Source organism: Erinaceus europaeus, chromosome 18, assembly GCF_950295315.1.
Source record: "Erinaceus europaeus chromosome 18, mEriEur2.1, whole genome shotgun sequence".
Lineage (NCBI taxonomy): Eukaryota > Metazoa > Chordata > Mammalia > Eulipotyphla > Erinaceidae > Erinaceus > Erinaceus europaeus.
The window spans coordinates 76,527,803-76,544,409 of NC_080179.1; the positions used below are offsets into that span (position 1 = coordinate 76,527,803).

General features: G+C 50.3%; 3 protein-coding genes across 4 annotated transcripts in view; 2 read left to right on the forward strand and 1 right to left on the reverse strand.

The window, feature by feature from the left end:
* Positions 1–734: 734 nt before the first annotated feature.
* LOC132534280 (uncharacterized) lies at positions 735–4,193 on the reverse strand. Its single transcript, XM_060178105.1, has 4 exons — positions 4,111–4,193; positions 3,436–4,019; positions 2,205–2,340; positions 735–1,023 (listed from the first exon to the last, which is right to left on the reverse strand). Exons 1-4 carry the CDS (start codon positions 4,191–4,193, stop codon positions 870–872), a joined length of 957 nt encoding a protein of 318 aa, XP_060034088.1. The 3' UTR covers positions 735–869.
* PIGBOS1 (PIGB opposite strand 1) lies at positions 3,660–6,156 on the forward strand. The gene is made up of 2 exons (XM_060178236.1): positions 3,660–3,787; positions 5,785–6,156. The coding sequence occupies exon 2, from the start codon at positions 5,869–5,871 to the stop codon at positions 6,052–6,054; it is 186 nt and encodes a 61-aa protein (XP_060034219.1). The 5' UTR covers positions 3,660–3,787; positions 5,785–5,868; the 3' UTR covers positions 6,055–6,156.
* The window catches only part of RAB27A (RAB27A, member RAS oncogene family), a 91,457-nt gene continuing 78,540 nt past the window's right edge, over positions 3,691–16,607 (forward strand). Inside the window, exon 1 of one of the 2 annotated variants that reach the window (XM_060178229.1) lies at positions 3,691–3,791. The gene's annotated coding sequence lies outside the window, so the exon portion shown is untranslated. Of the gene's footprint in view, positions 3,792–15,302; positions 15,323–16,607 lie in introns of those variants that run through there. The other variant, XM_060178231.1, reaches the window with a different exon arrangement.

The following is a 16,607-nucleotide window of genomic DNA, read 5'->3' on the forward strand; positions in this document are numbered from 1 at the left end:
GGGGTCAGGCGGTGGTGCGGCCAGCTGAGCGCACGTTACCACGTGCAAGGGCCCAGGTCTGAATCGCTCCCCGCCTGCAGGGGAAGCTTCAGGAGCGGTGAAAACATGTCTGCAGGTGTCTGTCTGTCTTCCTCTTCACCTCCCTCTCCTCAATTTCTGTCTGTCTTAGCAAAAAAAAGAAAAAAAAAGTGATAACCCTGGAAGCAATTAAGAAACAAGGATAAAGGTAGTTGGGTGGTAGCGCAGCGGGTTAGCACACGTGGCACAAAGGATCCCGGTTCGAGCCCCCGGCTCCCCTCCTGCAGGGGAGTCGCTTCACAGGTGGTGAAGCAGGTCTGCAGGTGTCTGTCTTTCTCTCCCCCCTTTCTGTCTTCCCCTCCTCTCTCCATTTCTCTCTGTCCTATCCAACAAAAACGACATCAATAACAACAACAACTACAACAACAATATAAAAGAGCAACAAAAGGAAAAAATAAATAAATAAAAAGGAAAAAAGAACTCAATCTACTTTTATTTTTTCCTCCTCCAGGGTTATTGCTGGGCTCGGTGCCTGCACCATGAATCCACCGCTCCTGGAGGCCATTTTTTCCCCCCTTTTGTTGCCCTTGTTGTAGCTTCGTTGTCATTATTATTGCCCTTGTTGACACAATTCGTTGTTGGATAGGACAGAGAGACATGGAGGGAGGAGGGGAAGACAGAGAGGGGGAGAGAAAGACAGACACCTGCAGACCTGCTTCACTGCCTGTGAAGTGACTCCCCTGCAGGTGGGGAGCCGGGGCTTGAACCAGAATCCTTGTGCTGGTCCTTGCGCTTCTCACTATGTGCGCTTAACTCAGTGCACTACCACCCAGCCCCCTTAAATCTACTTTCTAGTAATCATTTTGATGACTCATATTAGAACTTACCAGCAACTGGACACTATCTTTCCCAAAAAGATGCAGAATCTTATAAATGCTTGCAAAGAATAAGGGGTAAGTGTAACCCCTCAATCCTTCTGTCCATTCCCAGGTCAGGTAACCATAACTACTTGCATTAAGGAATAATGTTAAATATCACTGAAACAGAATCTATTTGCATTTCCATATGTTACACATAAGTACAGCATTTTATACTGAATGTCTCAACTAAACTTGTAATGGGCCACTTAAACTGTAAGCTTCAGAAATCACTTTATTTCACGATTTTAAAATCTCGTGGATAGCCTCCACTATGTAGGTGCTGTGAGAACATGCACTAGTCAAGGCCTGAGTCAGTGGCTAGTGGAATAGCTCACTTGGATAGTGCGCTGCTCTGCCACGTCTGTGACGCAGGTTCAAGCCTGGCCCCCACCAAGTTGAAGGAAGCCTCGGTGCTGGTCTTTTCACTGCTTCTCTGCCTGTCTCCATCTTTAAAAAACAAAAACAGTGTTAAGTGCATGTGACACAAAGCACAGGGACCGGCGTGAGGATCCTGGTTTGAGCCCCCGGCTCCCCACCTGCAGGGGAGTCGCTTCACAGGCGGTGAAGCAGGTCTGCAGGTGTCTGTCTTTCTCTCCCCCTCTCTGTCTTCCCCTCCTCTCTCCATTTCTCTCTGTCCTCCTCTCTCAACGACCACATCAACAACAAATAACTACAACAACAATGAAAAACCAGGGCAACAAAAAAGGGAAAATAAATAAAAATTAAAAAAAAAAAAAGTGTGGTCCGGGAGGTGGCGCAGTGGATAAAGCATTGGACTCTCCAGCATGAGGTCCTGAGTTCAATCCCTGGCAGAACATGTACCAGAGTGATGTCTGGCTCTTTCTCTCTCTCCTCCTATCTTTCTCATTAGTAGATAAATAAAATCTTTAAACAAACAAACAAAAACCTGAGAAGCTGGGTGGCAATGCAGCCTGTAGAGCCTTTATGTTCCAATGGGCAAGGCCTCTGGTCCCCACTTGCAGGGGGAAGCTTGACAAGTGTTGAGGCTGTGGTGCTGGTCTCTCTCTCTCTCCTGTCTCTTCCTTCCCTCGTGATTTCTGTCTCTAGCCCATAAATAAATAGTAAAGGAAAAAAAAAAAAAAAAAAGACCGCATCAAGTTCATTAAGAAAGATAACAGGAATATCAGCATAAGATAACGGGGTAAAATAAAATTTATTTACAGAAAATATGAAAAGCTGCTTTAAAATCTGCAGTGGAAAGCAACCCAGTTCCGAATGCGTGCAAACTAGATCTACAAAGGATATTTGAAAGCCATGTGATGTGCGACTTCAAGCGACTGCCAGTATTCATCTGGGACAAAGCTCGTCTGGACCAGGAAGCAGTTACATATCCGCAGCGCTACGGCAGACAAAGCCAGGTGGAAATTCGCACCCGGGAGATCTGGAAAAGAGAAGAAGGCAGGAGGCGGCTGGCGCAGTGGTCAGAGCCGGGGCGGGCACGGGTCGTGCGGGTCTGAGGCCCCGGGTTCAGGCCTCCCCGGCGCCACGGAGCAGGGCTGAGCAGCGCGCTGGCAGAGCTTACTGTCGAGGCGCGGACACTGAGAGAGGGCTGGGGCCGTGCCGACTGCTGGCTGCGCCTATCCTAGTCACAGGAGCCGGCGAGCAAGTCACTTAGCCTTAGCCGGGCTTTGTGCATGTGACAGCGACAAGTAAGATGGTCTCTGCGTTTAGAAACTAGATTTTTCTCCCGGGGAGCCGGGCGGGACGCGGCGGGCTGAGCGCAGGTGGCGCAAAGCGCAGGGACCGGCGTGTAAGGACCCCGGTTCGAGCCCCCGGCTCCCCACCTGCAGGGGAGTCGCTTCCCAGGCGGTGAAGCAGGTCTGCAGGTGTCTGTCTTTCTCTTCTCCTCTCTGTCTTCCCCTCCTCTCTCCATGTCTCTCTGTCCTATCCAACAACGACGACATCAACAACAACAACAATAATGACTACAACAGTAAAACAACAAGGGCCACAAAAGGGAATAAATAAACATATTTAAAAAAATAAGAAAGAGGCAGGAGTCGGGTGGTAGTGCAGGGGGGTTAAGTGCAGGTGGCGCAAAGCACAAGGACCAGTGTGAGGGTCCCGGTTCGAGCCCCCGGCTCCCCACCTGCAGGGGAGTCGCTTCCCAGGCGGTGAAGCAGGTCTGCAGGTGTCTGTCTTTCTCTCCCCCTCTCTGTCTGCCCCTCCTCTCTCCATTTCTCTCTGTCCTATCCAACAATGACGACAGCAATAACTACAACAAAACAGTAATAATAACCGCAACTATAAAAAGCAACAATGGCAACAAAAAGGGAAAAAATAAATATAAAATAAATATTTTTTAAAAACTAAAAAAAAAAAAAAAGAGGGTGCAGGCTGGGGAGACGTGAGCAGCACGAAGGCATCCGAATGCCACGGGCCGTGAAGCCCAGCGGTCCGACCCGGGCCGCGTCTGGCCGCCGTCTGTCTGTCTGTCCGTGCAGTAAGCCAGCCTGCAGCACCGCCCCTCCCGCACCTCTGCGCCCGCTGGCCTCCGCAGGGCTGAGGTACAAAGCTGACTTTCTCTTCCGCAGCTTGGTCGTCTCCCGGGAGCGGCCGTGCAGCCCGCGGAACACCAGGCCGCCCGGCTCCATCCCCGGCTCGGGCCGCTCGGCTGCACCGCGAGGGACCGCTTCGCGCGCCCCTTCTCGCGAGAAGTTTGGCCTCTGCCGGCCACCGTCGCGGGCGGGGGGACGGGCGGGCGCGGGGGCCGCCGGGAAGAGCGTTCGCACCGGAAGTCGGCGGCCCGGCTCGGCCTCGCGGTGGGCTGCTCCGCCCGGGAAGCGGCGTCCCCCCCCCCAGCGGCGCCCGGAGCTGCGGGAGGAAAGGCGGGTGACCCCCAGCGCGGTCGTGGGCGCGTCCCGTCCCGGGGGAGCGAGGGCGCTGGGTGCTCGCGGCCGCCAGTCCTGCCGGGCCCCCCCCCTCGGCGCGGGCGTCGTGCAGCGCGGGGAGGCCCCGGGTGCGAGCCGGGCGCCGCGGGTCAGGGCCTCGCGCACGCCCCTCAGAGAGGAGAGGACAGACAGACACCCGCAGCGCTGCCGGCGGGGGCGGGGCTCGAACCTGAGTCATCGCGCATGTGATGTGCGCGCGCAGCCTGGGCACCCCCCCCGTGCTGCTCGTGCGCATGCGCGGTGCGACGTCAGCGCCGAACCTCAGGTCCTGGGGCCCCCCCGCGCCCTGTGCGTGCGCATGCGCGGTGCGACGCCGGCCCCGAACCCGCAGGTCCCGCCGCATCCAGAGCCGCGATGCTGCTCGCAGTCGCAGACACGGGCCGGCCCTTACCGTGCTCCTTTTTCTCGTTCTCTTTTTAGATTTATTTCCTTATTTTCCCTTTTTTTGGTGCCTTTGTTTTATTATTGTAGTGATTATTGTTGTTATTGATGTCATCATTGTTGGCAGGACAGAGAGAAATGGAGAGAGGGAGGGGAAGACAGAGAGGGGGAGAGAAAGACAGACACCTGCAGACCTGCTTCACCGCCTGGGAAGCGACTCCCCTGCAGGTGGGGAGCCGGGGTTCGAACCGGGATCCTTTTGCCGGTCCTTGCGCTTTGCGCCGCCTGCGCTTAACCCGCTGCGCCGCCGCCCGACTCCCCATCTTTATTTACTTAGTGGATAGAGACAGCCAGAAGTCTATAAGGGAGGGGGTGACAGAGAGGGAGAGAGACAGAGACACCTGCAGCCCTGCTTCACTCACAAACAACATGGCATCCCATACCCATAAATTAATCACCAATACACAGTATTACGGTATATGGACAAAGAAGGGTGCGGGACGCATCCCATTCCTCAACTGAGGGTGGAGGAATTCTCTCTTACTTTTTCTTTATTTTCTTTCTATTTCCTTTCCCTTCCCTTTCCTTCCTTCCTTCCTTCCTTCCTTCCTTCCTTCCTTCCTTCCTTCCTTTCTTCCTTCCTTCCCTGGCGATCACTTTCAGCTGTGCCTGCCTGAGGCGTGGCAGCCTCTCCCCCTGGTCTGTCCCGTGAGAAAGAAACGCCGTGGCGCACAGTGCAGAGTGAGGACCCAGGTTCAAGCCCCTGGTCCCCACCTGCGGGGGGGGGGGGGAGAGCTTCACGAGTGGCGGAGTAGAGCTGCAGGGGTCTCTCTGTCTCTCCTCTGTCTCTCCTCCTCTCACAATTTCTGTCTCTAGCTAATAAAATAAACAGAAAGAAAGAACAGCAAAGCCACTTTAAAGCACTGACAGAGGCCTGTGAAATAGTTCATCTGGACAGTCCTCTGCTTTGCGTGTGCGGAGACCCGGGTTAAGGCCGGCCAACACGTCCCTGAAGGAAACTCCGGTGCTAATCTCGCTCTCTAAAAATAAGTCAAATAAAGTCATTAAAACAGTTTGTAATGGAAGAGGGTTTAGGGGAGTCAGCCGAGCGGTAGCGCAGCGGGTCAAGCGCACGTGGCGCAAAGCACAAGGACCGGCGTGAGGATCCCGGTTTGAGCCCCCGGCTCCCCACCTGCAGGGGAGTCGCTTCCCAGGCGGTGAAGCAGGTCTGCAGGTGTCTGTCTTTCTCTCCCCCTCTGTCTTCCCTCCTCTCTCCATTTCTCTCTGTCCTGTCCAACAATGACAACATCAACAGCAACAACTACGACAATAAAACAAGGGAATAAATAGAGAAGAAGAAGAGTGTTTAGGTCTGTTGTGTCCCATTCCATTACTCCCGCTTGCTTCTCTTATTTCCCGTCTTGAGCATGTTGCTGTTTCAGCTCCATCAGTGAGTAGCTCTTGCCATGACCAAAACATCCACTGCAGAGCGGCTCAGCGTGGGAGATCTCGCAGAGTGCTGAGTCTGTGTTTTCTGCTCTCTTTGTACACAGATTTGAAGAGGCTTCCGAAACGCGGATTGTGACCTTTTTTCCCCAAAACCACCTTTCTATTGTGCAGTATTTGCTGGGAAAAAAATGTTTGGAAGATTGACTTTTTCACAACTGCTTTTTGCTAGCGTCCTGGGGATTGCCAGCGGACTGTACATTTATCAACCAATATTTGAACAGTATTCCAAAGACCAGAAGGAACTGAAAGAAAAGCTGAAATTGGCACAGGAGTCAGAAGAGAAGAGAAGTGAGAACTACACGGCCGTTAAGTGAACTGTGAAGTGCTTGGCCCTGCCGAAGTGATACTGTCACTGTGAATAATCTGGAAAGATTCCTCAAATGTGCTTTAAGAAATAAATCATAGATAATGATTCCCAGTCTAGTGACATCTGCTATTTCTTCTTTTTCTTTTATTCTCTTAATGCTTGTGTATTCATTGACACGTGCACACAATTTCATTATGCACCCAGCCCCCAAGGTTCTCTCCCTCCTCCTCCTCCTCCTCCTCCTCCTCCTCCTCCTCCTCCCCAGAGTCCTGTGCTTTGATGCGATCCCCGCGTGCAGTCCATGGCCCTCTGTGCTCTTCCTTCCCGTCCCTGCGTATTCAGCGCCACTAATGCACGAGAGAGACCCTTTCGTGTGTGTCCTCTTTGGCTCATCTCACTTAACCTGTCGTCATCAAGTGCCGTCTAAGGATGCAAAGGAGGCGACTTCATTTCTTTTTATTCCCCTCCTGGGCTATTTATTGCTTGGGTTCAGTGCCTACGCTATGAATCGACTGCACCTGGTGGCCATTTTCTCTCTCTTTTTTGTTGCTGTTGTTGGATAGGAGAGAGAAATTGAGAGAGGGAGAAAGAGATACCTGCAGACCTGCTCCACCACTTGTGACATGACCCCCCTGCAGGTGAAGAGCTGGGGGCTCGAACCAGGGTCCTTGCACTGGTTCCTGCACTTGGCAGTATGTGCTCTTAACCCGGTGTGCTTCCGCCCTGCCCACTACTTCATTTTTATCAGTTGAGTAGTATTCCATCACGTATATATCACAATTTTTTTTAGCCACTCATCTGATGTTGGACATCTGGGTTGCTTCCAGATTCTGGTGATTACAACCTGTTGCTGTGAACATAGGAGTACACAGACCTTTTCTGACAAGTGTTTTTGTTTCCTTTGGGAAAATCCCCAGGGGAGGAATTGGTGGGCTGTAGGGTAGGTCCGTTTCTAGTCTCCAGATTGCTTTACACAATGGTTGGACCATTGTGCACTCCCCCCAGCTCTGTAGGTGTAAGGTGGTAGGTATCATTGTTTTCTGTAGTGACACTGATTTTTAATGTTCACCTTATTTTCTGCTGCTGTTCATTTGTTTTCCACCAGGACATATTTGCTATTTAAGTAGAAATAAATGTCTTAAGGAATATTGCGCTTTCTAGTTGAGGCTGACTTTTTGGGAATATTGTGTATTCTCTATGGGGAGATGGTCAAGACTTTATAAAATAGCCGGGCAAGTGTTAGCACTAGTATAGATGGAGTGGACCAGAATGAATAAATACGCTTCAGTAAACTAATATACAGCTTTTATTGCTTTTTTTAAAATAATTGTTATTAGTGATTTAATAGTGTTTTACAGAATTGAAAGATTTCAGTACTTTTTTTTTTAAATGTATACATTTATTCCCTTTTGTTGCCCTTGTTTTATTGTTGTAGTTATTATTATTGTCATCGTCGTTGGATAGGACAGAGAGAAATGGAGAGAGGAGGGGAAGACGGAGAGGAGGAGAGAAAGAGACACCTGCAGACCTGCTTCACTTGTGAAGCGACTCCCCTACAGGTGGGGAGCCGGGGACTCTAACCAGCATCCTTATGCCGGTCGTTGTGCTTTGTGCCACCTGCGATCAACCTGCTGCGCTACCACCCGACTCCAGGAGAACTTTTGTATACACTGTGTGTTTGTGAAACCTAGCATCTACTGGTTTATTTATTTTTTTCATACATTTGATCATACAGAGAAATTGACAACTATAGTACTGTTTCATCACCTGTGAACTCCCCCCTCCTTCCCTGCAGGTAGGGGTGGGAGCTTGAAATCCAGTCCTTGTGCATGGTAGCATGCTCTCAGCCATGTTCACCACAACTTTCAGCAAAGTTCAGTCTTTTTTTTAATATTTATTCCCTTTTGTTGCCCTTGTTTTATTGTTGTAGTTATTATTGATGTCATCGTTGTAGGATAGGACAGAGAGAAACGGAGAGAGGAGGGGAAGACAGAGGGGGAGAGAAAGACAGACACCTGCAGACCTGCTTCACCGCCTGGGAAGCGACTCCCCTGCAGGTGGGGAGCTGGGGTCTCGAACCGGGATCCTTGTGCTGGTCCTTAACGCTTTGCGCCAACTGCGCTTAACCTGCTGCACTACCTCCCAACTCCCCAAAGTTCAGTCTTTAACACTGACTCTTCTCAGGTGGGATATATGTCTTAAGAGAGGATGGGTGGTGTCAGAGAAGGTGCTAAAAGGTGTCACCCAGATGTCTGTAGTCTACAGGGCAGATCTGCATTAATAATTGTACTCAGTGACTTGCTGTTAAGCTGCTACTCATAATAGTTGGAAGGTTTTTCTTAAACTAAATTCTTTTTTGTTTTGTTTTTCATTATTACTGGACAGAAACAGAAATTGAGAGGGGAGGGAAGATGGGCAAAGAGATACGTGCAGCTTTACCACTTGTGAAGCTTTTTCCCTGCAGGTGGGGACCTGGGGCTTGAACCCAGGTCCTAGTGTACTGTAATGCAAGCACTCAGCCAGGTGCGCTACCACCTGCCCCCCCCCCAAGTAAATTCTTTTAAAAATATGTATGAGAGGAGAGCATCACTCAGGACCTCATGCTTGGGAGTCCGGTGCGTCACCCACTGCACCACCTCCTGAGACCTTGATAGGTACCCTCCCCCTCAGTGGTGTAGCTTATGCTGAGACTGAACTCCCAGACAGCTGTGCAGGAATGTTGTTTTCGACGGGTTATGTTGTTTTCTCCGGGCTGGCTTCACGGGCAGGTAACAGACGACCAGAGATTCATGGTTGAGCTGTAGGCAGTATCTCTTTATTCATGCAGGGCGCAGCACAATCTAAGCCGAGCTAAGCTAAACTAAAGGTACTGTAAAACTCACAATGCTGTCTTTATATATACTTGCAAAGTAGGGTGGAAACAGGATGTGACATAGAGAGGGTGGAGAGAAAAGTGACTGGTGAAAATCAGAGTGTGACAAAGAGGGGGCAGATTAGGCAAGAATCCTATCACTGAACCACCAATGCCCTGGAGGGAGGGTGGAACTTGTTAACAGAGGTTATGTAAATAGAATGAAGTGGTTATGTAAATAGAATAGTGTTAAGCAGGGGGGATTTAAACCAAATGAAACAGAAGGGGTCTCATGCATACCAACACAGGAAAAGACAACAGTGACCATAATCAGGCAACCAGGTCAGAGCTGGACGGCCCGAGTCCCACCTGCTTCACCCTGCAGCCTCTGCTGTAATGAAGGTTTCCGCCCTCAGTCTGCACACCCCACCTATATAAGCTGCCCATTTGTTCAGTGCAGAATTCTTTATGGTGGTGCTGGGGATTGAACCTTCAGCCTCAGGCATAACAAATATCTATTGATTAGATAGACAAAAATCGAGAGGGAAGAAGAAATAGAGTGATAGAGACACCTGCAGGGCGTGCACGTCTTTTACATAACCATCATATGACCTCCCCAGCCCTGTAGGTTGCCTTTGGGAATATTCCTGTCTTTACAACTGTATGCCTGCCAGTCCATAAACATGGAGTAGACATTTAAGTTTTTTCTTCAGTAATGTTCTGTAGTTTTCAGTATATAAACCCTGTACTTCCTTTGCTAGATTTGTTTTTAATTATTCTTTTTCATGCCATCATAAATGAGATTGTTATCTTAATTTCCTTTTAGGGTTGATCCTTGCCAATGTGTAGACATAAAACTGCTGTTTTTTATTATGTTTTATTGTTTATTAATGACTTAATGTTGATTTATAAGATTGTAAGGGTTATAACTGTAATAGGGATGCGATTCCATTCAGTTCCCACCACCAGTTCCGTATCCCGTCCCCTCCATCGGAAGGTTCCCTATTCTTTATCCCTCTGGGAGTGTGAACCAGAATTCTTTCTGGGGTGCAGAAGGTGGAGTTCTGGCTTCTGTAATCACTTCTCCACTGGACATGGGCTTGGCAGGTGGATCCACACCCTGAGCCTGTTTCTGTCTTTCCCTAGTGGGGCAGGGCTCTGGGGAGATGGGCATCTGGGACACACTGGTGAGGTCGTCTGCCCAGGGTATCAGGATGGATCCTAGTAGAATCTAGAACTTGGTGGCTGAAGTTTCATTGCTTCTGCAGATGTCTCCGTTGTAGTTGGTGAGGTTTGTTAAGATTGATAGTTGTAGGTGTTTGTTGTTTGTTGTGGTGGAGAGTCCGACTGTCCTTACGCCATGGCTGTGCCTCCTGGAATGCTACACTGATTTCTGTGTGTGAATCTTCTGTTTTGCATCTTGCTTATTTCATTTGTCAGCTTGCAGCTTTGGGTAGATTCTTGAGAATTTTATTTATACTATGATTTAAAAAAATTATTTATATTTATTTTCCCTTTTTTATTGTTGTTGTAGTAGTTGTTGTTATTGATGTCATCATTGTTGGATAGGACAGAGAGAAATGGAGAGTGGAAGGGAAGACAGAGAGGGGGAGAGAGAGACAGACACCTGCAGACCTGCTTCACCGCCTGTGAAGCGACTCCTCTGCAGGTGGGGAACCGGGGGCTTGAACCTGGATCCTTATGCTGGTCCTTGCACTTTGTGCCAGGTGTGCTTAACCCACTGCACTACCGCTGGACTCCCTATACTATGAGTCTTATAAAAAAAATTTTAAAAAAAGGAGGGACCAGGCGGTGGCACACCTGGCTAAGTGCACACACTACAGTGCTCAAGGACCTGGGTTCAAGGCCCTGGTCCCCACCTGCAGGGGGAAAGCTTCATGAGTAGTGAAGTAGAGCTGCAGGTGTCTCTCTCTCTCCCTGTCTATCTCTCCCTCCCCTCTCAATTTCTTTTTGTCTCTATCCAATAATAAATTTTTTAAAAAGATGAAGAAAGGTGCTCAGACATCAAGATCGAGGCCCTATGTGTGGTCAGAGCTACTGTGATACAACACTTCTGGAAGCTCAGAACTGAGCTGGAAAATGAATACGTAGCCACACACACTTCCGTTTCTTTTTGGTGTGTTTGTTTTTGGTCCTCTCCTGGACTTTGCCACTTCAGCGTGATTAAAATAGATAGATGATAGCCACCACAGCAATGCCACTTCCTTCAGGGTGGTGGGGCAGGGCTTGAACTTGGGTCGTGCGCAAGGCAAAACAGTGAACTAATTCTATTTCTGTCTGTTAGTAAATCATGGGGACCAGGGATGTAGCTTCGTGAACAGGCCCTGCAAGAATAAGGCCCTGAGTTTGATCCCCATCATGACCACCCCCCGCCACCCTTAGCCATCCCCTCTCCAAGAAGAAGAGACAGACAAAAAGTCCCTACTGATAGCCCCAGTCTCTGAAGGGAGGCTGGAGTACCCTGCCCTGCCACTTGAGGAAGACCAGCCCGGATACGAGTGCAGCCCGCACTGTTCCCAGCTGTGACCATGAGCTGCGAGCTCAGACCAGCAGGGACTCAGAGGTCACGCAGGCTCTGGTGCTAAATACAGATATAAATATTATATATATGTATGTATGTATATGGGCCCTGCAGCAGGTGGGTGGAGGTAAATAGTTCATTTTAGCCACAGAATTTTCTTTTTTTCAGGAATGTGAGCTACTCGGCCCTAATCCAACTTTCTAGCCCTTTTCTCTACTCTGACACACTTCTCTCAGATAATATTCTTATCCAACTTCAGGCTAGCTACCAAACTCAAGCAAAACTACCATAGTTGTGTGCCCCCAGGAACATGCCTAATATGGACTTCCTTCTACCCTAATATCCCTAATCTCATCTGCCCTGATCCTACTTTCTGGTTCTTGTTCATTAACCATCTTGTCTCAACTTAGGACATGCTGCCTTCCAGACACCAAGCTACAGACGCTACCATGACTCCACCCCGACTTCTCTGGGCAGACGACCTCACCCGTGTGTCCTGGACCCTCGCATGTCCAGAGATCTGGTCCACTAGGGAGAGATAGAAACAGGCTGGGGGTGTGGATGCACCTGTCAACGCCCGTGCTCAGCGGAGAAGCAGCTACAGAAGCCAGAACTCCCACCTTCTGCCCCCATAAACAACCTTGATCCAGACTCCCAGCGGGGGAGAAGTGACAGGATGAGGATAAGAGGACTCTGCACCCCAGCCCCATCAGCGCCCAGAGAGAAAGAGGGAAAAGGAGAGGGACATATGGAGGGAGTAATTTGTCATGAGTGGCTTGGAGGGGAAGAGAGGGCTGAATCAGGAGGAAAGGGGGCAACTATGTATAAATGTGGACAGATAGTTGTAGAGATCATGGTTGGCCCATGTCTACAACTTTAGGGGAACTGTGGTGGATTTTGGTGGGGAGAGAGAAGATTCAGAACTCTGGTGGTGGGAATGGTGTGGATTCAAACCCCTGTTGACGTGTAATTTTATAAAATTAAGGGGAAAAAAGTCCCTACTGATAATTTTAGTTTTAATCTCTTTAGTCATGATGGAACTGGACTCTTGTTTGGAGTCATTGAGGCCTCAGGGCAGGAAGAAAGGTAAAAGATAAACTAGACGCACAAATAGTTTACTTGCAGGCCCAGAAGATAGAGCAGTGGGTAGAACACTGGACTCTCAAGCAGAAGGGCTTGCGGTCAGTCCTTGGCATCGGATATCCCAGAGTGATACTCTGCTTCTCTCTTTTCATTAATAACGCAGCAAAAATTTTAAAACAACTTACTTGATTAGTGCATTGTTTTGTTATGTGTGTGACCCAGGTTGAGCCCAGAAAAAAGGTAAACTGTGACCTAGTTTTTTTTTTTTGTTTTTTTTTTACCAGGGCACTGTTCAGCTCTGGGTTATGCTGGTGCGGGGGATTGAACCTGGGACTTTGGGGCCTTAGGCGTGAGAGTCTGTTTGCAGAACCATTATGCTGTCTCTCCTCCACCCGACCTATTGTTATCTGGAGTAAGCAGTATTAAAGGAGGTTGTTGTTAAAGACGTTTTATTTGTCTGCTTGAGGGAGGGGAGACCTGAGCACCACTCCGGCTGCAGTGCTGGGGATGGAACTCAGGGCCCCATACCTGGAAGTCCGATGTTGTGACCACTGTATCACCTCCCTGCCCAAGAGAGGGGATTTGTAATTGGTGCATATAGTTTCTGTAATATCTCCTGTTGTCTTCCTACCTCTCTGCAATTCTCTTCACAGACTCTTTGTTGTACCTTAAATGCTGAGTGTCCATAAGATGCTTTTAAAGACTTGGTTTTAATGAGAGAGACAGAGGATATTAGGTAAATAGATAGATACTGATAGATACCCTAGCACCCGTTATCTCTGGCATATGGTGGTACTGGGGATTGAACCTGGGGCCTCACAGCCTCAGGCTTGAAAACCTTCTGCACAACCACTGTGCTGTCTCCCCTGTGCCATGTAGTACTTTATCTAGTCACTCCTTTATCTTCTTAGTACTTGTACTTTCTGAACTGGATCAGTGACTCCTGTGTGTCTGAGGACCATCTGGGTACTGCCCCAGTACTCATCTCTGCTTCAGATCCACCCTCTCGACTGCATGGTAGTTTTGCCTGGCTGCTGGACTGGCGCACAGTGGAACTTGAAATTTCCTCAATTTGTGTGAAGAGCTATTTCACCCTCCCTTCCTGGTGCAATAGAGATTTCGTGCTTTTACTCAATAGTTCCTTCTTGCCTAAGACTTCCTCCTGTCCCTCACCCCTCAACTGATTCTGCTTCATGCACCCCCCTGTATATCTCAAATCTGCCCACTTGTCTACCGTCAGGGTTTATGCCAGATTATAATTATTCCTTTGTTGGCTTTCTGCATGGTTATGGGCCCCGGGACCCTTCCTTTGCCTGACAAGCATCAGTGAATGGGTTATGAGTTCTGTTCTGGCTGTGCTATGTTAGCTCTATGAGCGTGGTAAGGTTGCTTAATCTTGTTGAGGCTCAGTGTCCCCATTTGTACTGTGTGACCAAGGAGGTGACTCAGCAGGCAGAGCCCAGGTTTCACAAGCCCCAGGCCCCAGGTCTGAGCTTTGGGTATGACTCAGCAGTGTTCTGATCTCTCTCCATTTATATAGTAAGTACACTGCAGCTGAGGGCTTAGCGTTCTCAGGTTCAGTCCCCCGTGCCACCATATGCCAGAGCTGAGTTCAGGTCTATGTCTCACTTGAAAATAAATATTTAAAATAAATCTTAAAAAAAAAGAGAATAGTTTTTATTTCACAGGGCATCTGTGGGGCTGGGGAGACAGCATAATGACTGTGTAAAATGACTCTTGTTTAAGGTTCTAAGCTCCCAGGTCCAGTTTCCAGCACTAAGCATAAGGCAGACTGAGCAGCAAGGAACCCAACAGTTTGCGGTGGAAGTGGGTCCACAGCAGTGAGATGGGTCAGATGCTCCGGGAAGCTGAGACACTGGGCTGGAGTTTCTGGTCATTTTCTCTTCTTTTTTCCTCCTCTCCTTTCTTTCTTTCTTTCTTTCTTTCTTTCTTTCTTTCTTTCTCTTTCTTTCTTTCTTTCTTTCTCCTGCCTTTCTTTTCCTTCCTTTCTTTTCTTTTCTTTTCTTTTCTCTCTCTCTCTCTCTATCTTTTTTTTTTAACTAGAGCACTGATCAGCTCTGGCTTGTGTTTGTGGTGTGTGTGTGTGTGTGTATGGGTGTGTGTTTGTGGTGTGTGTGTGTGTTTGTGGTGTGTGTGTATGGGTGTGTGTACGTGCGTGAGTGTGTGTGTGTTTGGTGTGTGTGTATGTGTGTGAGTGTGTGTGTGTGTACGTGTGTGAGTGTGTGTGTGTGTGTGTGAATTTGATGGAGGAGTGTGTGTGTGTGAATTTGATGGAGGAGTGTGTGTGTGTGTGTGTGTGTGTGTGAATTTGATGGAGGAGTGTGTGTGTGTGTGTGTGTGTGTGAATTTGATGGAGGAGTGTGTGTTTGTGTGTGAATTTGATGGAGGAGTGTGTGTGTGTGTGTGTGTGTGTGTGTGAATTTGATGGAGGAGTGTGTGTTTGTGTGTGAATTTGATGGAGGAGTGTGTGTGTGAATTTGATGGGTGAAGCCAGAGCAGGCCCACTAGGAGGGAGCTGGGACCTCAGCGCACTTTCTAGACAAGCCTTCAGGAAGAGGCTCTTCCTCGGGGTGGGTGTGAGTGTGAGCGCAAACTCAGCCCCTGGAGGTGGGGGCTCTGCGGGGTCTCGGGGGCGGGGCGGGGCGGGGCGGGGCAGCCGGGCGGAGGCGCGGGGTGCAGGGGAGGCCCCACCTCGTTCCCCTTCACGGGAAGTGATGTTGGGGCTCAGCGGAAAGTACCACCAGGCACCGAAAAAAGGGCGGGCGCTGCTGGAGGGGGGTGAGCGCCCAGGGGAGCGGAGAGGGAGCCGGTGAGTAGTGGGGCAGCGGGTGAGTAGTGGAGAGAGGCAGCGGGTGAGTAGTGGGGGCAGCGGGTGAGTAGTGGGGGCAGCGGGTGAGTAGTGGAGAGAGGCAGCGGGTGAGTAGTGGAGAGAGGCAGCGGGTGAGTAGTGGGGGCAGCGGGTGAGTAGTGGGGGCAGCGGGTGAGTAGTGGAGAGAGGCAGCGGGTGAGTAGTGGGGGCAGCGGGTGAGTAGTGGGGCAGCGGGTGAGTAGTGGGGGCAGCGGGTGAGTAGTGGGGCAGCGGGTGAGTAGTGGGGGCAGCGGGTGAGTAGTGGGGCAGCGGGTGAGTAGTGGGGGCAGCGGGTGAGTAGTGGGGCAGCGGGTGAGTAGTGGGGGCAGCGGGTGAGTAGTGGGGGCAGCGGGTGAGTAGTGGGGCAGCGGGTGAGTAGTGGGGGCAGCGGGTGAGTAGTGGGGGCAGCGGGTGAGTAGTGGGGCAGCGGGTGAGTAGTGGGGGCAGCGGGTGAGTAGTGGGGCAGCGGGTGAGTAGTGGGGGCAGCGGGTGAGTAGTGGGGGCAGCGGGTGAGTAGTGGGGCAGCGGGTGAGTAGTGGGGCAGCGGGTGAGTAGTGGGGGCAGCGGGTGAGTAGTGGGGACAGCGGGTGAGTAGTGGGGACAGCGGGTGAGTAGTGGGGGCAGCGGGTGAACTGGAAGGAGCCCGGAGGTGAGCCTGAGCGGCTGCGGGGCGCTGGCTCTGAGCGCCCATTCCAGGTCTCGCCCGCCTGGCCTCACAGGTGTCTGTCCTCCTGGGCACTTCCCCACTTCGCTGCACACACTCTAATCTTCTCGCGCCTAAGTCTTTGACTTTTTAAATTTGTATAAACTTCTAGAGAAAGAACGAAAGTGAGAGGGCAGGGAGAGGCAGAGAGGAAGAGAGACAGAGAGACACCTGCAGCCTTGCTTCACTCCCGGAACTTCCCCCAGTAGGTGGGGACTAGGGGCTTGAACCTGGGGCCTTGTGCATGGTATTGTGTGTGCTCAACCAGGTCTCCATCTAGTCCTCTATCTAAAACTTGCTTTCTGTGGATGATAGAAGTGAAGAAAGGCCACTACTACGCCCCACTGAGGCCTTCCATCCTGCTAGCTGAAGCTCGCATCCCTATTCCTCTCCCTCCACCTCCTCTCTCTCTTTTATTTTTTTAGCAGAGCACTGCTCAGCTCTGGTTTATGGTAGTGGGCATGGGCTGGGGTGAGGGGTGGGGGGGTGGAGAATCGAACTCTAGAGCCTCA